At 45.9% G+C, this 22,934-nt stretch overlaps 1 protein-coding gene across 1 annotated transcript in view; it reads left to right on the top strand.

Moving 5' to 3' along the window:
• The window catches only part of SH3RF3 (SH3 domain containing ring finger 3), a 360,128-nt gene that overhangs the window by 222,365 nt on the left and 114,829 nt on the right, over nucleotides 1–22,934 (top strand). The window contains exon 3 of the mRNA XM_010333743.3: nucleotides 11,826–11,921. Coding sequence (XP_010332045.2) covers nucleotides 11,826–11,921 — 96 coding nt within the window. The remainder of the gene's footprint in view (nucleotides 1–11,825; nucleotides 11,922–22,934) is intronic.

The raw sequence follows: 22,934 nt of genomic DNA, 5'->3' as shown, positions 1-22,934 counted from the left end.
TCTATTTCCTTCAGTTCTGCTCTGATCTTCGTTATTTCCTGTCTTCTGCTAGGTTTTGAGTTTTTTTGATCTTGCTCCTCTAGCTCTTTCAACAAAATCCAAAATTTTTTGAGCACCAACATGATGCTGCAAATGGAACATTCCACATCTGACCGTTTGTAAAATGAAGTACACAACACACAGTTTCTTCCCCAAGGGGAAAAGGACCCTCTCAGGCACCTTTGGCTGTGATATTTACTTTCCACACATGCCCAGATTCCCCCATGCAAGCACAACCATAAAGGATCTTAAAATGGCACATGTGTAGGCTGCACATGCCAATGGCAGCTTCTCCACATGCAAAGAGAGATTTCTATGACCATTGTTGATGGGCAGATGACTCTGGAAAAAAGTATTTTTAAAAGCCATGAAGCAGAATGTCTCCTTATCCACAGAGGACCCACTTACTGGTCCCTAACCACTTCTGATGTTTCCTCTCACCCAAAAAAAAAGAGAGAGCATTTACCTTTTAATCAAAGCACAGCATCATGGTGGAAACTGAAAGCCTGCCACTGTTTTGTTGCTGTTGTTTAACAGCTGACACAGGTATTCTGGAGAGGCTGCTGTGATGCTTAGTTACTTTTAACATGTAATTTTTTCACTGTATTAATAACATGTCATGTTTTTTACTGCTAAGTACTTAGATGTGAATAATTGTAAGAAAATGATTGCTTATTGGTAGCATATAAATCCAGAGTCAGAGGCTGATGCCAAACAACTACAGCTTGTCCACATGGGTGACACACTTTGCTTTCTGTAGGCTCAATGTATACAAATTTTGTTTCATGCACAAAATTATTAAAATGTTATATAAAATTACCTTCAGGTTATGTGTATAAGGTATATATATAACACAAATTAATTTTATATTTAGACTTGGGTCCCATCCCCAAGATATCTCATTATATATATGCAGATATTCCAAAATCTGAAAACATCTGAAGTCCAAAATACTTTTGGTCTCAAGCATTTCAAATAAAAGATACTCAACCTGTATATATGAAAGCAATTGACCTTTGTATATTAATCTTGTATCCTGCAACCTTGCTATAATCAAGTATTAGCTCTAGAAGTTCTTCAGTTGGTTCTCTTTCAGATTTTCTAAATAATCATGTCTCTGTAAACAAAGACAGTTTTATTTCTTCCCAATCTGTACATTTTTAATTTCCTTTTCTTGTCTTATTGTATTATCAAGTATTTTTAGTACAATGTTAAAAAGCAGGGGTTGAGAGTACATTCTTGCTTTGTCCCTGATCTAAGCGGGAAAATTTAAAGTTTCTCACCATTAAGGATGATGTGAACTCTAGGTTATTTGTAAGTATTCTTTATCAAGTTGAAGAAGTTCTTGTCTATTTCTGGTTTACTGAGAGTTTTTATCATGAATGGGTATTGGATTTTGTTAAAAGCTTTTTCTGTGTTTATTGACATAAGCATGGGATTTTTCTTCTTTAGCCTGTGGATATGCTAGATTACATTCATTGATTTTTAAATGTCAAGCCAGCCTTGCATACCTGGGATAAATCCCACTTGGCTATAGTATATGATTCTTTTTATACCTTGTATTAAATTTTCTAGTATTTTGTTGAGGATATTTGCATTTATGTTCATGAGATATATAGGTCTGTAATTTTCTTTTCTTGATATATAGGTCTGTAATTTTCTTTTCTTGCAATGGCTTTCTCTGCATTGATATTAGGGTAATGTCAGAAGCGAAAGACATTGTAGAGAATTAGTATAATTTCTTCCTTTACATGTTTGGTAGAATTCACTAGTGAACCTATCTGGGCCTAGTGCTTTCTGTTTTGAAAGTTTATTCGTTATTTATTGTTTCTTTTTTTTTTTTTTAATAGAGTCTCACTGTTGCCCAGTCTGGAGTGCAGTATTGCGATCTCATCTCACTGCAACCTCCACCTCCCTGGTTCAAGCAATTCTCCTCCCTCAGCCTCCTGAGTAACTGGGACTACAGGCATGTGCCACTATGCCTGGATAATTTTTTTTGTGTGTATTTTTAATAGAGGTTGGATTTCACTATGTTGGTCAGGCTGGTCTCCAACTCCTGACCTCAAATGATTCACCCACCTCAGCATCCCAAAGTGTTACTCAGTTTCTTTAATAGATAAAAGCCTATTGAATTATCTGTTTTTCTTGTATAAGTTTTAGCAGACTGTGTCTTTCAAGGAATTGTTCCATTTCATCTGGGCTGTCAAATTTGTGAGCATAGCATTATTCATAATATTCCTTCATTATTTTTTAACATCCATGGGACATATAGTTATGTTCCCTCTTGTATTCCTGATGTTAGTAATTTGTGTCCTCTGTTTTTCTGAGTTTGCCAGCTAGAAGCATATGATTTTTATTGACCTTTTTAAAGAAAACCTTTTTTGTTTCATTGACTTTTCTCTGTTGATTTTCTGTTTTCAATTTCACTAATTTCTTCTTTTATTTCTTTTATTTTGTTTATCCTTTGCATTTAATTTGCTCTTTTTTTCCTAGTGTCCTAAAGTGGGAAGTTGGATTATTTATTTTAGATCTTCCTTCTTTTCTAATCTATGCATTCAGTCCTGTAAATTTCCCTCTAAGCACTGCTTTTGCTGCAGCTCACAAATGTTGGTAAATTACATCTTCATTTTTATTTAGTTAAATATATTTTTTAAATTTCTCTTGAGAGGTTTTTCTGAGCTCCAAGTGTTATTTGGAAGTATGCTGTTAAATCTCCAAGTATTTTGGGATTTCCAGCTATCTTTCTATTATGGATGTCTAATTTAATGCCATTGTGGTCTGAGAGTAGACACTGTATGATTTCTATTTGTTTAAATTTGTTAAGATGTGTTTTGCAGACCAGAATATGGTCTATCTTGGTGAATGTTCCCTGTGGGCTTGAGAAGAATGTGTGATCTGTTGTTGTTTGATGAAATAGTCTATGGATGCCAATTGTGTCCAGTAAAATGATGGTGCCATTAAGTGCTATTAAGTTCAGTTATATTCTTACTGATTTTCTGCCTGCTGTCTCTGTCCATTTTTGATTCAGGGGTGTTAAAGTCTCCAGTTGTAATATTGAATTCATCTTCTTCTCCTTCTATCAGTTTTTGCATCATGTATTTTGATGCTGTTGTTAGATGCACGTAGTGTTAAGGATTATTATGTCTTGCTGGAGAATTGATCCAGTTATCATTAGGCAATGCCCCTATTTATTCTGATAACTTTTCACACTCTGAAGTCTGTTTTGTCTGAAATTAACATGGATATCTTTTGATTAGTGCTATCAGGGTATCTCTTTCTTCATTCATGTACTGTTCATCTACTTGTGTGTGTATATTTAAAGCAAGTTTCTTGTAAACCCACTAGTTGTGTGTCATCTTATCAACTCACAATCTTTTAATTTGTGTATTTATACCGTTAATTTTCAAAGTGATGTGTGATAGAGTTAGGTTAAATTCTACCATATTTGTCACTATTTTATTATATTTGTTGCCCTTATTCTTTGTTATTTTTCCTGTCTTCTACTCTTTGTCTGTCATTTGCGGTTTTTATTGAGCATTTTTTATTTCCTATTTTCTCTCCTCTCTTATCAGTTGTACCTCTTTTTTTACTTTTTTAAATGATTGCATTGGAGTCTGCAATATTTATTTACAATGAATTTAGGCCCACTTTCAAATAACACTATGCTGCTTTGCAAGCAGTATGAGTACTTGTAATAACAAAATATTTATTTCTCCTTCCTGTTTCTTGTATCATTGCTATCATTTATTTCTCTTCGACATGAGTATTATAAGTGTATGTAAACACACACAGACATAAGCATAAAATTATCAAATACATTATTTTAAACAGTTATTTCTTAAATCAATTAAGAATAGCAAAAATGAAAGTTTTAAGTTTACTGCCATTCCTTCTCTGATGCTTTTCCTTTCTTTCAGTAGATCTGAATTTCTGACCTATATTATTTTCCTTCTCTCCAAAGAACTTTTTAAAAACATTTCTTGCAAGGCACGTTTACTGGCAACCAATTCACTCAATTCTTGTTTGCTTGAGAAATCTTTATTTATTCTTCACTTTTGAAGGATAATTTCACAGAGTACAGATTCTAGGTTGGTAGGTTTTTTTCTGTCAACACCTTAAATATTTCACTCCACTCTCTTGCTTGCATTTCCTTTTGAAAATTCAGATGTAATTTTTTTTTCTTTCTTTTTTTTTTTTTTTTTTTGCTCCTTTATAGATAATGTGCTTTTTTCCCTCTGACTTCTTTCAGGATTTTTTCTTTATCTTTTATTTTATGTGGTTTGAAAGTGCTATAACTAGGTGTCATTTTTCTGGCATCTATCCTGCTTGGTGTTCGCTCAGCTTCCTGGATCTATAGTTGGTGTCTGACAATAATTTGGAGAAATTCTCAGTCATTATTGTTTCCAATATTCCTCTGTTCTTTTCCATCTTTCTTTTCCTTCTAGTGTTACCATTATATATATATAATTGTCCCACAATTCTTGCTTTGAAGTTGCCCTACAATTCTTGGATATTCCATGGTGGATTTTTGTTCTAATTTTTTTTTTCTATTTGCTTTTCTTTGGTGGAGGTTTCTGCTGAGATATCCTCAAGCTCAGCGAGTCTTTCTTCAGCTGTGTCCAGTCTCCTGATAAGCACATCAAAGGCATTCTTCATTTCTGGTACAGTGTTTTTGATTGCTAGCATTTCCTTTCTGGTCCTTTCTCTTTGCTTACATTGCCCATCTGTTCTTATATGCTGTCTAGTTCATACATTAAAGCCCCTTGTATATGAATCATGGTTGTTTTGTATCCCTGGTCTTATAAATCTAACATCAGTTGCCACATCTCAGTCTGGTTCTGTTGCTTGATCTGTCTCTTCAAACTGACATTTTCTTGATACCAGACATGATGGACTGGGTAAAAATAACTGCTGTAAATAGGCCTTTGGTGCTGTGGGGGCCACAGGGCCATGAGTGTGCTATAGTCCTGGGATCAGATCTCCGTCTTTCAGCGAGCCTGTGCCCCTGGCCTGTGAACATCCCCAGTGCTTTTCAGTTTCCCCCACTTCTCTGTCGGTGAGACAGGATGGCTACAGTGGACTGAAGTTGGGTAGTTCCCTTGCCCCAAGTAGGTAAAGCTCTGATAAAACCCCAATGAGGAACAGATGTGGTGGCTCAAGCCTGTAATCTCAGCACTTTGGGAAGCGAAGGCAGGCAGATCACTTGAGATCAGGAGTTTGAGACCAGCCTGGCCAACATGGTGAAACCTTGTTTCTACTAAAAATACAAAAACTAACTGGTTGTGGTGGCACACACCTGTAATCCCAGCTACTTAGGAGGCTGAGGCAGAAGGATCGTGAAACTCCGTCTCAAAAAAAGACACACACACAAACAAACAAACAAAAAACCCCAGTGGGTGAGGCTGTGGATAACTAGTTTTCTCCTGTATGTGGATCTTATTAAGCACAGAATGCTCTGGTATGTTTCACAGTGGTTCCTCTTTCCCTCCACCTGCCAGAAGCACGAGTGGATTTTTCTCTGATATTCACCATGAAGATAGGGAGCTCCTTGAGGTACAATTCACAAAGGTACGGGGCCCCCCAGTGACTGGGCCCCTGCAGTTCTTACCTCTCAGGCTGTCCACACTGAGCCTCCAGCATGCATCAGGTACAGTTCAGGCTCTCCTAGCCCAGCACTGCTTCCCACAGAGGCTGCTGCTTGGGGATTTCTGATATTTCCCTGTTGATCTCTTCAGTATGGGGGGCAGTGGTTTGCCCTGTGACCTCAGGTCTCTTACAGATCTAAGAAGAGGAGTTGTTTTTTCAGTTTATTCAGCTTTTTTACTCATTGTTAAGATGGAGTGGTGACTTTCAGCTTCTTACATTCTAGACTGGAAGCTGAACGCCCCCCTGTTGGCTGTCTTGTTTGAATGGTGTGTGTGCTAACACACCTTTAGCAACCACCTCCTAATGACAGTTACTATGGCAGCTGTATTTAACTAAAAGCCCCAGGCACTGTTTTATTTTATTCAACTCATCAAGGAACATTTGTGTTATTTGCGTTTTTAGCCTAAATATAGAAATTTACCGTGTGCGTGTATCCATGGTCCCGACTGTTGATGTACTTGTGAACTATGATCCTGCCACCACGGGTATCTGTCCCTTTCACTGTTGCATTGCATGCAAATCAACTTTAAAAGAAAGGCAAATTTTTGATATTTAGTTTTTCAACGTGTAAAAAAAATTTCAGAGTGGAAATATACATGTCACTCAGAAGCATAAGAAACTTGCATGCCTCTTGCTTTCTTCCTGAATTTGTTTCCTGGTTTATAAGACAATTCTATTATGAAGCTGTTAAATACTTGGTATTCACTGAGATTATCTGAAAAATAGGAGAGAAGAAAAAAGGAGAAAATAAAAATAAAAATGTTATATCTCAAACTTTTTCTAGGTATATATATATATTTTTTTAAAAAATATTAAACAAAAATAATAAAATTATGACATTCCACTTTATAGACACCATGCAAATAACTATCAAGTTCACTAACTAAATTACAGTACATTCATATAAAGGAAGGTCACTGTGTAGTTAGTGAGGGAGATCTATACGTACTGTCACTAAATGTCCTTCAGACTAAATTAAGTGGAAAACAGCAAGATACAGAGAAGTGTGGTGAGTCCACTGCTGTCTATATCTTTTTAAAAGGTACGTATGTATGTGTGCATAAGTACATGTATGCATGTATATATACATACTTAGGAGAATATCTCTGTACTTCTGGAAGGCTGTGTAAGAAACTTCTTGGCTGGGCATGGTGTGCACACCTGTAATTCCAGCACTTTGGGAGGCTGAGGTGGGAGGATCACTTGAGCCCAGGAGTTTAAGACCAGCCTGGGCAGCATAGTGAGACCTCGTCTCTACAAATAATAATGAACAAAATTAGCTGTGTGTGGTGGCACACACCTGTGGTCCCATCTACTCAGGAGGCTGAGGTGGGAGGATCACTTGACCCGGGAAGGTCAAAGCCGCAGCGAGCCATGATCATGCCACTACACTCCAGCCTGGGCAACAGAGCAAGACCTCGTCTCAAAAACAAATAAAAAAACAAAAAGAAACTTACTAATGATTGCTTTGTGGAGGGTAAACTGAAAGACAAGAGATCAGGACTGGGATTTGTTTTTTGAATTTATTTTATTTCATTTATTGAGATAGAGTCTAACTCTGTTGCCCAGGTTGGAGTGGAGTGGCATGATCTTGGTTCACTGCAACCTTTACCTCCTGGGTTCAAGCAATTCTTGTGCCTCAGCCTCCCAAGCAGCTGGGATTACAGGCATGTGCCACCATGCCCTGCTAATCTTTTTTTTTTTTTTTTTTTTTTTTTTAAGTAGAGACAGAGTTTTGCCATGTGGGCCAGACTGGTCTCAAACTCCTGGCCTCAAGTGATCTGCCTAACTTGGCCTACCAAAGTACTGGGATTATAGATGTGAGCCACTGTGCCTGGTCTGTGTGTGTGTGTGTGTGTGTGTGTGTGTGTGTGTGTGTGTGATGGAGTCTCGCTCTTGTCACCCAGGATGGATTGCAGTGGCACAATCTCAGCTCACTGCAACCTCTGCCTCCCAGGTTCAAGCAGTTCTCCTGTCTCAGCCCCCTGCGTAGCTGGGACTACAGGCACACAACACCATGCTTGGCTAATTTTTGTATGTTTAGTAGAAAGGGGTTTTACCATGTCGGCCAGGCTGGTCTTAAACTCCTGACCTCAGGTGATCTGCCCACCTCAGCTTCCCAAAGTGCTGGGATTACAGACGTGAGCCACCGTGCCTGGCTTGTTTTTTGAATTAAATATTAACATTTCTCTCTTAATTTCCATTATTTCTCTCCCATATCATTTTTAATGACTGAATGTGTTTCACAATACCATGCCTTATTTAACCAGTCCCCTTTTGCTTTGCGTTTGTCTCTAGTTTTTCTCTAGTATAACAAACACTGTAATGAATGTCTTCAGTGACAAATCTCCCTGCACTCTAGATCTTTCTTAGAATGGAGTTCCTAAATATGGCATTGTTAGCTCAGAAGGTGCACGGGCTTCCAAGGCTTTGGTGTTTGATAGGAATCACCAAACTGCCTGTCCTACATTTGTATCCCCACCAAAAATGGGAAAGTGCCTGTTGTATGCATACTGGCCAGCACTGTGAGTTGGTTTTATATTTCTCATTGCTAATTTGACAGGCAGAAGGAAGAAAAGGGGAATCTTCCTGTTTAAAACTGTATTTCTTTGATTATTAGCCAGTTATGCCATTTTAAAATATGTTTAATGGAAATTTGCTTTTCTTCTTTCATGAGTTCCCTGATTTTAGCCTTGGCCTATTTTTCTCTTGAAGTATTTGTCTGTCTTTCCACTGTTTTTTTAAGTCTTTCTATAGTAAAGACATTAAGCCTTTGTCTCTCATGTATTCTGCATGTGTTTTTCTAGTTTGTTTGCCTTTTTGTTTTGTTTCGCTATTTTTAACATAGAGAATTTAGTTTTGCTGCAGCCAAATCTTTGTTATCATACCTTGAAATACCTTCCCCAGTTCAACAAATATCCATTCATATTTTCTTCTTGGACATTCAATTTTAATCTTTCTGGAATGAATTTTGGCATATATAGTGGATTAGAGAGCTAATTTTATTTTTTTTAATGATTAGCCAATTTTAGTCTCATTTTCTAACTGATTATTGCTGGTGTATGAGAAAGCCAATGATTTTTATGTATTTATCCTAAAATTGGCAGCCATTCTCCAATTCATATTTATTCTAATATTCACTTGCTTCTATATTTTTCTGGGTAGGCAGTTATCTACCTTCTTTCTAATATTTATACTTCTTGTCTTATTTTTCTATTTATTTGGCTCTAATTTCTAGATCAGTATTAGATACCAGTGTGGATATCATGGTATTTTCAAAAGAAAGAGAGAGAGAAAGGAAGGGAGGGAGGGAAGAAGGAAGGAAGGAAGAAAGGAAGGAAGGAAGGAAGGAGGGAGGGAAATCTGATTATTATCTTTTTATTTTATTTTATTTTATTGAGATGGAGTTTCCCTCTTGTTGCCCAGGCTGGAGTGCAATGGTGTGATCTCAGCTCACTGCAACCTCTGCCTCTCATGTTCAAGCAATTTTCCTGCCTCAGCCTCTCAAGTAGCTGGAATTACAGGCATGTACCACCAAGCCCAGCCACTTTTGTATTTTTAGTAGAGATGGGGTTTCTCCATGTTGGTCAGGCTGATTTCGAACTCCCAACCTCAGGTGATCTGCTTGCCTTGGCCTCTGAGAGTGCTGGGATTATAAGCATGAGCCACCATGCCTGACCTAATCCAGTATTTTCCTTGTTGTTTTTAATTTTTATAAAATTAAATTTCTGTCTCGTGACATTTTGCCATTTGACAGCTCTGACATGTAGGAAGCCTTTGGTTACCTTTCCCTTTGTGTGATCAGGAAGCCTTAGGCCCTTAGGCTGATCTGGGCTGGGCCCATCATGGCTTGGGCCTCTGCTGGTGATGAGCTGGAGCGGCAGGTCGGGCACAGAGTTCTGGGGCATTCTGTGGGCACCTCCTCCAAGCCACTCTAGTGCGCTTGTGGTGATTAGAAAAGCCCCCCACACTCACGGCTGAGCTTTGCTGGAGGGACACTCTGCTAAATGCCCTCAAACCTGGGGCTGACTTTGGGGCCGTGTGAAGTGATAGGATGCTCTCAGAATGCTTTTTACATTTTCTGGCCTATAATGTCAGTTGGAAAAAGCGGCATTGTAAAGTCATCAATCTTTTTGGTTTGGGTGTTTTTGAAGCTGGGGATTTGGGAGAGAGGATGGGGAAAGGAAGGGATGTGATTGCCTCTGGTGGCTCCCATGCTCTCCTCGTTATCCTGGGAGAGGGCAGTTTGGAAGAGGTATGGGAGGAGCTTCCCAGCACAGAGCCAGCCCTCCTTCCCCTGCCGTGAGATCCCAGATGGGCTGTCCAGCTCTGTTAGATCAATGCTGCCTTACCTCGGATGGACACCAAACCATGTGGCCCCTCAGCTCCTGGTTAAGCAGTTTCTCTGATGATTTCATGGACCCCACCAGCCTAAAACATCTCTCCCTTTGACCCCAAAAGAGGCCTCGAAGTCCCAAATTGCTCCTTTGCGTTTCAGCATCAGAGACTCCTTGGAAAGGCAGGTGGCACACTCAGCTCTGATGGGGGCTTCTCCATGAGGCCACTCCTGGCTGTCTCTTCCTTAGCCTGTCACAGTCACACACCAGAGAACAAATAACGGGGGGATGTTTAGGCAGACAGGCCTTGGGGGATTCCACGATGCACCTGGCTGCTGAAGGAAGGATGATTCTGGAGGAGGGAACAGAGGTTTGCCAAAGGCCCCTTGTGACATCCGTCTTGCCCAGGTCATTGCTGTAGTGGCTCTGTTCCCCCCCCCCACTTTTTTTTTTTTTGAGATGGAGTCTCACTCTGTCACCCCAGCTGAAGTGCAGTGGTGCGACCTCGGCTCACTGCAACCTCCTCCTCCTGGGTCAAGTGATTCGCCTGCCTCAGCCTCCCAAGTAGCTGGGACATAGCACAATGCCCGGCTAATTTTTGTATTTTTAGTAGAGATGAGGTTTCATCATACAGGCTGGTCTCTAACTCCTGATCTCAGGTGATTCACCTGCCTCAGCCTCCCAAAAGTGCTGGGATTACAGGCGTGAGCCCCCGTGCCTGGCCCTCTGTCCCTCTTGACACTTGTGGCAGCTGTTGTCTCCCTCCCGGGGGGCTCCTCTCTGGTCATGTCCCCCTGTGGGTCCCCATCTCTCCTCAGTCGTTTTCTTTCCCTCCCTCCTTCCCACACTGCCCTGCCATCCGCCTCTATGTCCCCTGGCACTTGGGACAGTGTCCTGAGTATTTCCTTCCTCACTGACTGCCCGTCTCCCAGTCTCTGCTCCCCCAAAAGCCCGCCTTTCCTCCTTGCTCCCTGCCTCTTCCTTTCTCCTTCCATCTGTTTCCACTTTGTGCATTTATACTTGGTATTGTTTAATATTCCAAAGAATTTAAGAGGGTTATTGAAAGCTTTCTGTGCCCATGACTTTAAATAAATGTAGTTGGATTGGGTTATTTTTTTGTTCATGGTTGGAGCCAGAATCTTAAAGCCTTTTATACTTAGCTGAATTTATTTTTATTCCAAATATTTTTATTTCATTGAATAAATAATAGGAGTTGCATTTTCAAGCCCTAACTCTACGGTACATTGCCAGGCTGTCCCATTTGGGGCTCTTTGCAGCTACAATCAATAGTGTCAGAAGGAGAGGGCGCTGGCCGGGCACAGTGGCTCTCATGCACGCTGTGGCTCACACCTGTAATCCCAGCACTTTGTAGCCTGAGACAGGCAGATTGCCTGAGCTCAGGAGTTTGAGACCAGCCTGAGCAATATGGTGAAACCCCGTCTCTACCACAGAAATTAGCCGGTGTGGTGGTGTGTGCCTGTAATCCCAGCTACTTGGGAGACTGAGGCACAAGAATATCTTGAACCCAGTTGGTGGGGGCTGCAGGGAACTGAGATCACACCATTGCACTCCAGCCTGGGTGTCAGTGTGAGACTCCACTTCTCCACTCAAAAAAAAAAAAAAAAATGAAAGAGAGGGTGCTCCTGGGTGAAGATGTCAGATACCTGAAAGGATAATGCACTCTTCCTGGACTCATTCCTGGGAATTTCTTCCAAGCCTCCACAGGACTAACCAGTGTCTTGTTTCCTTTTGCTCTGTGTGTGTGTCCGCGTGCTGGTGTCCACGGCGGGCCCGGAACCGCAGGACGAGATTCTGACGGTGCTCAGGAGAGTGGATGAGAACTGGGCGGAAGGCATGCTGGGAGACAAGGTCGGGATCTTCCCGCTGCTGTACGTGGAGGTAAGGCCGCGCCGCGCCCCCACACTCCCCTCCTCCTTGCCCACCTGTCTTTCACCACAGTGGGGTCACCTGACCTTGGAGCCCCTTTTCTAAGAGAGAAAGAGGCTCCTCCACAGTAGCCTCTGGCCAGGGAGCTGCCCTGTGTGGGTTTTGATTCACATCATGGGGTCAGTGCTGTGAGTATGCCTTGGCCAGTTTTGAGTGGTCTGCCACAGGTCCAGCTACAAATCGTCTCACCACATGGGCACTGGCGCCAGGGCCCCCGTGTGCACCTTCCCATTTTCTCAGAGGACATCTGTGCCTGGCACCCATGCTTCTGAGACTCCCCCAGGTGCCGCTGTTCTTATCTCACCAGAGCCAGAGGGGAAGAACCCATCCCAGGGCAGCATTTTCCCTCCCACTGCACAGGGTTCAGACGGAGACGTTGCTGGCCGTCTTTAAAGTCCTCCTTGGACTCTGGGTTGTTGGGCAACTCCTAAGGTGCTTTGAGGCTAGTTCCAGACCTACTAATTTCCTTTCCCTTTTCTGTAACTACTGGACCAGGTTTCTAGTGAGTATGTTAGGGGTAGCTGCTGCGTGGGGAGCATCTTAGCACATGTGTCTTCAAAACGGGCTAACCACGGGCTGTGTGTGCGTGTAGGAGTATTTGCCTATGGTGTGTGTGTCTGCCATTTGTCAGCTGAAGGCCACACGTGCACACTGTGAGCTGACCACATGCTTTCATCCTGTAACCACCAGCGTCATCCCATAAGTGTGGCTTCAGTGAATGCTTCCTGAGTGCCAGACACTTGTAAGTACTTGCTCATTTAATCTCAGCAACACTGGCTTATGAAAACCATGAATGCCCCTGGTTTACAGATGAGCAAACAGAGGTGCAGAGAGGTTATGTAGCATTCTCAGGGTCCCACAGCCTAGGAGTGGCAGAACCAGGGTTTGAGCACGGGCCTCTGGGTCCTAGACTCAGCCCTCTGCTCTCCTGCTCTTGCACCACCTCCTGCCCCTACATTGTCTCTGGGCTAATGAACTGCAGTTTACTCAGCTCAGTGCTGGGCTCCATGCGCCCCTCCCCACCGCCTCCCCTCCCTCCCGCCTGATATACTTCATGGCTTCAGAATTGACACCAAAAACCCACAGGTGACATAGCCAGCTTTGCCACACCCACCATGCAGTGTGCAGATATTTCAAGATGTTTGTTTAAAACATCTGCCAATACCACAGTGCCTACAGGATAAAGTCCAAATGCTTTAGCTTGGCATTCAAAGCCCTTTGCAGTTTGGCCATAGTCTATTTTGCAGCCTCTTCTCTCATTTCCTTCCCTCTTCCCCAAATATTCTGGACCAGTGGTTCTTTCATTTAGTTTGGATGTGCTGCCCAGGCCATCTGAGGCCCTCCCATGGCAATGGCAGATAATTCACACACACACACACACACACACACACACACACACTCTCTCTCTCTCTCTCTCTCTCTCTCTCTCTCTCTCTCTGTCTCCTGTAAGATTCACAGCACTTTGTAAGTTTCCATGTATTTGTGCATTTGCTTTAGCTTCTCTGTTCTGCTGCTTAAGATCAAATAACTTAATGGATGGATACCACTTACAGTGTTGACTAGAAGTCAGAAATCTGAGCTCTCGGACATTTTTAGCTGGTAAAACTTCTTCTCTGGGCAGAATCTTATTGGAATACCCAACATAGACATGAATATTCACAGAACCGTCATTACAATGGCCCCAAACAGCATACCACTCAAGTGTGCATCAGCAGTGGGCTGGCTGAGGAAAACGTGGCATATCCACACAATGGAACACTCTCCTGCCCTGGATGTGAACAAAAGAGTGATGCCTTTAAGGACATAGACAAATCTCCAAGACAAATTTTTGAAAGAAGGCAGACATAAAAGTATATGCCGCATGGGTTTTATTTGAGGTTCAAAGGCAGGCAGAACTCCTCTGCTATGACAGAAGTCAGAGCAGTAGTGACCCTGGGGATTCTGACTGGAAGAGGTGAGGAGGTTCTGGGCTGCTGGAACAGTTCTGTATTGTGATCTCGGGAGTGACTGCACAGATTATGCAGCTGTAAAATGGTGTCCAATTAGGGTTTGTGCTCTTTCCTTTTAACTGCAATTTCAAAAGCTAAGAGCAGATATCACAGGGCAGGTAAGATCTTACCAAGGCAGCTGGCAGTAGCGCCGGTGACTGAAGTCTGCATTGGGCCCCTCAGCCCTCCTCCGGAAGAGGCTGTCAGGCACCATCAGGAGTCCGTAAGTGGGTGCAGGCCTGAGACCCAGTCCGGCAGGCTGTCTGTAATCTCTTCCTGGTTCCGCAGGCACAGTCAAAGCCGCACTGGGTAGTTGGCCGCATCTCTGCCTTCCTGCCGCATGACTGCCTGTGGGCCTGAAAAGCCCCCTTAAAGCCCTCCTCCCTCCATCATTCTGCCCGACAGCCCCACCTGCTCCCACATCCACTCACAGGTTCTGCCTCCGCTCTTGGGCACAGCCCTTTCCGCCCACCTGGATAGGAATGCCTGGACTGTCCTGGAGGCTCAGAGACACAACCTTCTGCCCAGCAGCCTTAGGCAGGGGCCCCACTCCCACTCCTGCACCTTCCTGAGATGGCTGCCCATGCAGTGCTGGGCCCCACACCACACACCCATGGTCTGGCGTCCTCAACTCTGACACAGGCTCCCGGGCTCACCACAGCCACTGAAGACCAGCCTGAGCAGGTGTTTCCTGGGACTTTTCATTGTGTATGTACAGACTGCTTGCACCCCACACACCACATGCATCCTGGTGGATTGAAACGTCATGGTTTGGCCCAAACTGCTTCCCTCTGGGAGGCCGCAAGGCATTTGAGGTGGGAGCTTGGGTGTTTGTAGGGTTCCTGAGAGAGTCAGACCCACGTGCCAGGAGGGAGCCTGACCCGCTGCACAGGCAGCTGGCACAGTGCCCAGTGATGCTTGTCCCCTGGTGCATGAAGGAATGTTGCGGACCCGTCACCTCACACTGGAGGGTTTCTTCTTTCATGCTCACATAAGCTTGGATTGTACCAAGTTCTCCTCCACAGCTGCTCTACCTCGGACCTGCAGGCACTTGGCAGGGTTCTGCACAGTGCACAGCTGCCCTGTGGGGCTCATCAAGGGACTCTCACCTCACCTGGCCTCACCCAGTCTCAGCTTCCCATCAACGCGGCACAGGCCATGATGCTAGGCCCACAGTGGACCTTACAAAGTCAGCGAGAGTGTGCCCTGCGAACTGCACAACACTCTCCCTCCACAGCTGTGTCTCTGCCCTGGCCGGCCAGTGGCACAGTGAGCCAAAGGGCACACACCTGGCCTGAGGCTGGCCTGGCCTTGCACTGGCCTTTCAGAGGAGGTGGGCCCTGCCCTGGACATACCTACACTTCCTCCTGCTGTTCTATAGAAATAATCGCCTCTCCACAGCCCCTGGCACCCAGCTGCCACAAGTTATCACCCGTGAACTGGGCCTGCTGCCCATAGGAGCCGACCCCATCTGTGCTGTGCTCACCGGAGATGCCTCGCTCCCTGCCCAGCTCCTCTCCCGACAGCTCTGGCCACCATCCTGTGCCCCAGAACCTGCCTCTTTGTCCTTTTCTCCCATCCATTTTGCAAAAGGATGCAAGAAACTCTCCTGCAGCCATTTTCATTGGCTATCTCCATGTTGGGACTGAGGGCACGTCTCCCTGATACCCAGTTGTCAGATGCTGGCTGGGCAGCGCCCCTCAGGACACAGAAAGGAGCAGGCCAGGCCTCTCGCCCTCCAGAACACCAGTCCAGTGGATGGGACAAGAATTAAATCCAAACACTCCATGGGATCTTCCTTCTGGGTCTTTAGTCCTTGAGGTTTTTTAGAATTTCAGGAGGCACTTGTTCTGTGGGGAGTGAGGATGAGTCAGTCTGAAGAATTCCTCCTCCCCAGTGGGTCAGGATAGTATGAACTCGGAGGGGGATGGTGTGGGAGGGACTCCTTATCCAGAGTTCTCCCCTCTCTGTAGGATGAGTGCCACGCCTGAGCACCCCTGAGGCCCCCTCTCTTTTTGCACAGGGTCCAAGCTGACCTGCTTGGGGTCGGGTCTCAGTCTAGCCCTTGGCTGTTCTCGAGAACAGGGCCAATTCTTCATGGGCCCTGATGGCAGAACCATGAGCAGTCCATGGGCAGTTCAGGGCAATGTGGGCTTCAGAGCAGACCTGGCTGGGCCCAGCTTATCCTACATCACCTGCACATTCAGGGTGTGGCCTGCGGCCAGCCCCTTTACCTTTCTGAACCTTAGTTTCCCCCCTCAAACAAGGGCAGTGGCAGACGTCATGGGGCAGCCATGAGGCATAGAGAAGATACGAACACACAGGCCGGGCTGGCTGAGGTAGGCGGAGAGCACTGTCCCGTGCTGGTGGTGGTGGTATAAATGTTAGTAGAGTGAAAGCTGCTCCTCTGTCCATTCCTGTGTCGATTGGAGATCTCTGAGTCATTCCTGAGCACTGAACACATTTGGCCTGGTGTGGCTGAATGGGCTTGAAGGCAGGACAGTTTCCTGCCTGGGTGAGATTTGCAGTTGGATCATGTCAACAAAATTAGACACCGGTCCAGGGTGTAGACGCTTAGGAGAGGTGGCCCTCTTGGAAGCTGTCTTTAAGGAGTGTTGTCAGGAATCAGCTTGGGTTGGGGAGACTTGGGGGTAGAACACAGGCTGCCTCTGACTGCTCAGAGCCTGGGTGGGCAGCTTGCATGGAGACTTAGAAGGCATGTTAGCAAATACACCAGTAACTCTTATCTGCAAGGAAAACCTCTCCATGGGGCCAGAATCCTGATCCAAAGACAGGTCAAAAAGATGATGAAAGGCAGTAGACACAAGTGTTAATTAAGCTCTGCCTCAACACTGACAATATCAGTTGTCCAGGTAGAGTAATGGGGAGACCCGGATCTCAAGGAGCCAACTGAAAAAGAGCCCCCAGAGGCAATGCTTCATTTACCCTGCGTAGGAGACTCAGAAATTGGCTGGTCCCTGCATGGCTGGTGTGTGCGTGGGTGGTCACCTAGACAGACCCTCATGCCCCCACCCTACACATGCACATGGTGACAAAGATCCTTAGAAACAGCCATCATCTCAGCATCTCTGACAGTAAAGTGAGGGGTGGGGAGGAGGAACCTCTTCCTGTGTTCCCCCAAGTTTCCATGGTGAACAGTGACCATCCTGTGCCTGTATAGATTCAAGTCTGCAATGGGAGGACAGGCAGAGAAGGGGTGCGGGGCACCTGTCCTGGAAGCCAGCACACCCCCAGGCAGCTCTGTTTAGGAAGGAACAGAGAGCCGATCAGTGTCTGGGCTATTTTGCTGCCTTTGGATTTGGCTTGGGATAGAAAATCAGTTGCCTTTCCCCAGGGGAAGGTCTAGAATTCGATTAGAGCCGTAACTGTTTATTCTTGGCATTTTCCATTGATTGCTTCTATTTGAGCAGCTTTTCAGGGGCATGTGATGGGTGCATACTCCTCCCCACTTGGCTAATAAGAAGTGTGCAGCCTGAGGGTGTCAGACTCCTGTGGACTAGTGGGGAGTTGGTCTGCATAGGGAGATGCTGGAGCATGTGGCGCAGACCAAGTCACAGGTCAGAGATGGGAGGTAGAAGTGGGGCCCAGCTGATGATGATGAGCCTGCTGGTCATCCCAGTATCTGCTAACCCAGAAAAAGGCCATGGCATCAGTAGCTGTGGTAAGATCACCCCGGGATCTGGGGAAGAAGCAGAGCTGCAGGGGGCAGAAGATTCAGACTCTGTGATGCCAGACCCAAGCCTCTGTCTGATGTCAGCATGTGTGTGCCTCAGTTGGGTGTTGAGTGAATGTGGCGTGGTGTTTGGGAAAACTCTGGATGCAATGCTATTTATAGATCCTGGAAAAAATAATGGTGGCCAAAACAAAAATCCTTATTCAGCCAAATAATATAATACCAGAAAAATAGCAGGAGTTTCTGCTGATGGCCATTTCCTGTCTGAGAGTTCTTATTTTCAGTACAATGATGATAACATGCATCATCAGACTACTGGGTTTTAAGCCTCAGTGGATGAAGCAACATCAAACTCCCGTTTCTTCCGCTCCTGTAGCACAGGTGCCTCCTCGTTGCTTTATCTTTTACAAAGAGAGCGATTATTTTGAACCTCTGCGTCTAAGTATGCTGTTGAGGTGTTTGGTGATGATTTAAATGCAGGACGACAGCTCTCGTTGAGAGCGAATAGCTCTGACGTTAATTGTGCACTTTCTGTTTCTGCACTACCTACAGCTCTGCTGTGGTTGGGTTTGCCATCTCACCTTGGGCTTGTTGGTTTTCAGCCCTTGCCTAGGCCAGGAGGAATGTGTCCAGGGAGGAAGAGAGGAAGGGTGTAACACAAGGGAAGTATCCCGGGTGACAAACTGAAGCTTCTCTCCTCAGCACCTCCATCTGATCCTGTGGTCTGGGCGGGTCCACCCACCAGCTGCACTCTGGGTCAGGGAGCTCATTCATATTCACTGTCCTGGTCTCTGCCTTCCCCTCTCCTTCCAAAGACCCCCTCAGCTTCTCAAAGAGAAACCCAACATGCCAAGAGCCACCTGAGCAGTAGGAAAGGGATGGAGGGATGGGGGTTCTAGTGCTCAACTCCCAATTGACGTTATGCACTCCCACCTGAGACAGGGTTGGAACACCTCTGACTCTTGGTCTTGCTTGTGAACTGGAGGCTGCATGGGCTTATCGAACTGTGTGATGCTTCTGAGGCTCCCTCCTGCTTCTTTGCATGCTTAGTAGTTTTCAGCTGGATACTGACTTTGTAAATTTTACTGTTTGGGGCGTTAGACATCTTGGCATTCCTACAAATGTTCTTGAGTTTGTTTTTTGTTAAGTTGCTTAGACTCAGTTTGGTGCTTTTGAGGCTCTGTTAGGCAGGGCCAGGCAGCCTTTCATGTGGAGCTAATTTCTCTACTGCTGAGGCTATAACCTTCTCTACGCCATGCCCCATGATTTATGAGGCTTCCACTCTGGAAGCTGGGAATGAAAACTATTCCTGGCTTTATGTGAGCTCAGAGATTGCTCTGCCTTCTCAGTTCTTTCCCCAGTGCTGGACAGTTCCCTCATATGAATTCCCTGATCAGCTCTCGGCTGAAGACTCCAGGGGACTTTCTACACATCTCCAGGACTGTCTCTCTCTGCAGCTCCCTCCTCTCCAGAACTCTGGCCTGCATCCTATAGCCACCGTGGCCTCCCTAGACTCAGAACTCTGTCTTCTCAATGCAGGGAGAGGCTGGAGAACCCAGAGACAGTAGCAGAGCCCATGTCATGGGCTCTGCCTCTCTTGGCTATTGCTGTCCTGTGTGTTCTGATGTCCCATGTCTGCAAATCTTGTTTCTTAGACTTCTTTTCAGTGTCTGGTGCAGGAGGGTAAAGGTGATTCCCATCATTTCATCTTGGCTGAGCAGATGTTAGCCAGTGATGCTTTAGGAACTTTGAAATAAGATTCAGAAGTTCCCCAGGGCTGAATCTCCCTGCATCAGTGCCAAAGAATAATAAAAGAAAGGAGTAATCCAGGACTTCTTAGATGAGGAACTGGAAAATGCCATTGAGGTCATTGTTTACCATGGAGATGGGTTACAACCAAGCTCCAAAACCCGTGCCATGGTCCCTCTCTCCAGGTGAGCCTCTCGCATGTTTGTTTCACTGCTGGTGTTCTCTACACTTCTGCTCACAGATGTGGCCACTGTTTCTAACTCCCAGGATACCCTGATGATGCCACATCGGAGGGGATGTGAAAATGTGAAGGAAAATACTCTAGGATGTCTACCAGGGCAGGTTGGGGAAGATGCAATTTTGTTTGAAGTTTGATTTTTATTTTTCCTTGCTTTTCTTCATCCTCTGTTTTTACAAGCTCCTGCAGCAGCAACAGCCTGTGGAAGGGATCCCCCAGCCTTAGTGTGGATGCCAGTCCTGCTTGCATTTTGTGTCAGTGTGGACTGTGTCTCTAGGAACACTTTGTAACCCCTCCTGTGGGTGAAGCCCAGTCACTGCCAAGAACGCTGGGCAGGAAAGCCAGAGGCGGAGACCAAAAGAAGGCAGGGACCAGGCAAGCACCCAGTGGGTGTCTCCTGGAGTGTGATGTTGTGTCTGTGTCTGAGCAGAGTAGTCCGGGAGGCAAATTCTTAGACCCATCAGGGAGACTAAGTGGTGGTCTTGCCTTCACCAACAACCCACTGTTTCCCTTACCCTTCAATCAGATTAATGACATAAAGCAATAAATGAACATAAAGAAATGAGACAAGACTACATAAGAGGGAGACTCCAGTCACATTCATGGTTCGGGTCTGTACATTTTCTTGCTGGGATCTGACCCCCAAGGCGTGATCCACACATGTATGGTGTTAATCATAGTTTGGGTTTGTTTGTCCCCAAAGAAAATAGGTAGGTGCCTCAGTACCAGCTCGCCCTGATTTCACTCTTCTTTAACTCTTTTTGAACTCTTTATGAAATTAGCATCTTAGAATATCTCACACTCCATAGCTGCTGGGAGTCTTGTTGTGATTGTTCTGTCTCCCTAACCCCCTTTAAGGCCAGACCTGTAACACACAATTCCTTCCCTTCTAGGTCCAGGCACAGTGCATGGCCCAGGCGGGTGCCCTGTACAATGGTGCAGTGTTGTTGGGTTGTGGTTCAGTGTTTTACAGAGCTCATCAAGCTTGAGGAATGCCCCACTGACTGTCCCTAAACCAGTCTAAGCTGGAAAACTTGCAGCAGCTCTTGCATATCCATGGCAAGACAGCTTAGGAAGTTTTCGTGAAATCTCTTGTCCTCACTGCCAGCCTCCCCAGGAGCTTCTGTGGGGACAGTGAATAGTCCTCACTGCAGCCTGAGTGGCTCATCCACCAGTGGGGCCCCAGCCCATCTTAAACCTTGTCAGGGCCTGGCCAAGGGGCAGATGGAGCCTCGTGCCACAGTTTCTGAAGTTTGATCTCACCTACTCACCTTAGCCAGGCAATCCCTGCCCACTGGTTGCACCCCATCGCCTGCATTGGCAGACATCAAATCTTTTAGGTTCCTCCCAAGACCTCGATGCTGAAGATCCAGACACTAATTCGGGACCTTTGGAGGCCCCAGCAGGCATGCGCTGGTCCTCAGCACCAGTGCACTCAGCCTTGCCAGAAAGAAGCTACATGCATGTAGACCGGCAGGAGTGGTTGCCGAGTGCTGACTGTCATAGTAACTAAAGTGGACTACCTGTGTTGGTTTTAAGTGGTTGTAAAATTGTGTGTCAGAAGAGGGCTTCCTCCACGGGTCTACCAGCCGGTATTTAATGACCAGCTTGCTCAGTGCAGAGCCTTGTCCTGGTCTAGAAGCAGTGATAGAAGGTTTAAGTGAGTTACTTCCTCAAGGGACTACTCAGGACTGAAAGCGTGTCTGCCTGGGGACAGCTGAACACCCAGACGGCCCTGGGGCAGGCTGCGGGAGCCTCTGGCCTGCGGCTGGTGGAAATAACTGAGCTCCCACCTTGAGTCTAGACTGCTTCTACCTCAGGCTCCAGCTGTTTTTCTGCTTCTCCTGTCACTCATGTGAGCAGTGCACTTCCCACTGAGCAGGTCAATGGCAGGGCTCCTTTTCCATCTGACTTTAGCTCCTTGCCAGGCCCAGCTGGCCTCAGCATGTGCATCTACCCAATCCTAGGGAGACAGAGTCCTCACACCTGGGCTCCACAGGCCATCTTGGGCTCTCCACGTCCACCTGTCCTCCCTCCAGGGTGGCTGTCATGGTGCCCTGACTTAGCTGCCCCCTGGCCTTCCATGATTTTGTCTTGCCTTCCACTTCTATCTTTCCTGCCTAAGTAAACTAGGCTGTGGCTTCCAAACTTCAGTGAGCATCTGAGTGTCATCAGAAAGGCCCCCAGGATGACCAAACAGTAGAAAAGACAGCTTCACTGGTGACATCAGTTTGCAAACCAGGAAGAGATAGTCTCTGACATGGAACGAAAGTGCTCTTCTTCACAGAGGGGAAGGGCAGGTTGGGTTTTATGGCTTGCAGGGTCTGTGATATGCAGTAGAATCATACATATTTAGCAGGTTTGGGGAAAAGCTATACATGTTTATGAGGGGAGCTGAGCACATGTGCAATGGGTAAACATGTATGTAACACACATCTCATTACTTTAGGCTGGGTTTTCAGCATTAAAATGAGGTGAAGTTTGGCTCTTTGCATCAACGGGTGAACTATAGGACACAAAGCCCGGGCACAGCCTGTATAAGCTGCTAAAACTGGCTTGACGTCTGCAGTTGCTTATCAGAAACAGGTGTTTGTAAGGCTTGTCCTCTGTCGCATCAGAGTTGCAGTGGTCTGGGTTATAAATCAGAGGGCTCTGATAGTGCCTATTGTTAGGGAATTTAGCAACAGTGTGGCTTTCCTTGTAGCCCAGGAGTTTAGGAAGTTCCCTGGGGCTGGGCTCTCCAGGCCTGCTGCAGTGGGACTGACTCAGAGCCTGGGGCCAAGGCTACCTACACCAGGCCCACCTAATCCCAGACCACTGGCCACCCCATCTCCCTCCCCAGCCCACCTCCTGACCCTGGACGTAAATGGCCTTTCCTCAGCCTTCAGCCGCATGAACTCTCCACACTCAGCAAATGCCCTTCCGTCTTGCAGCTGTGTCCCCAGGCCTCAGCAATCTTAAAACAGCCCCTCTGTCACCCCACACATGGCAGCCCGGTTTTCTCCAGGACCTTCATTTGGAACCCCCAGCCCTGTCAGATCCTCTTGTCTTGGCTTTCACTTCCACCTTTCCTACCTGAGTAAGCTAGACTGTGGCTCACAAACTTTAGCTAGAATGCACCTTCTGGTACATTCCAACATCCATCTGCCATTGAATCTTCAGAACAGCCTTAGGGGAAGAGGAAGGCTCCATTCTCTTGGTGAGAGACCCAGCCAAGTCCCGTCCAGGGCCTGCAGCTGATGAGCACTTCCATGACAGAATCTGAGGTTAGCACCCCACCGTTCTTTGCTCTCAGG

Source organism: Saimiri boliviensis, chromosome 1 (genome assembly GCF_048565385.1).
Source record: "Saimiri boliviensis isolate mSaiBol1 chromosome 1, mSaiBol1.pri, whole genome shotgun sequence".
Classification (NCBI taxonomy): domain Eukaryota; kingdom Metazoa; phylum Chordata; class Mammalia; order Primates; family Cebidae; genus Saimiri; species Saimiri boliviensis.
This window is presented reverse-complemented; position numbering and strand designations above follow the sequence as displayed.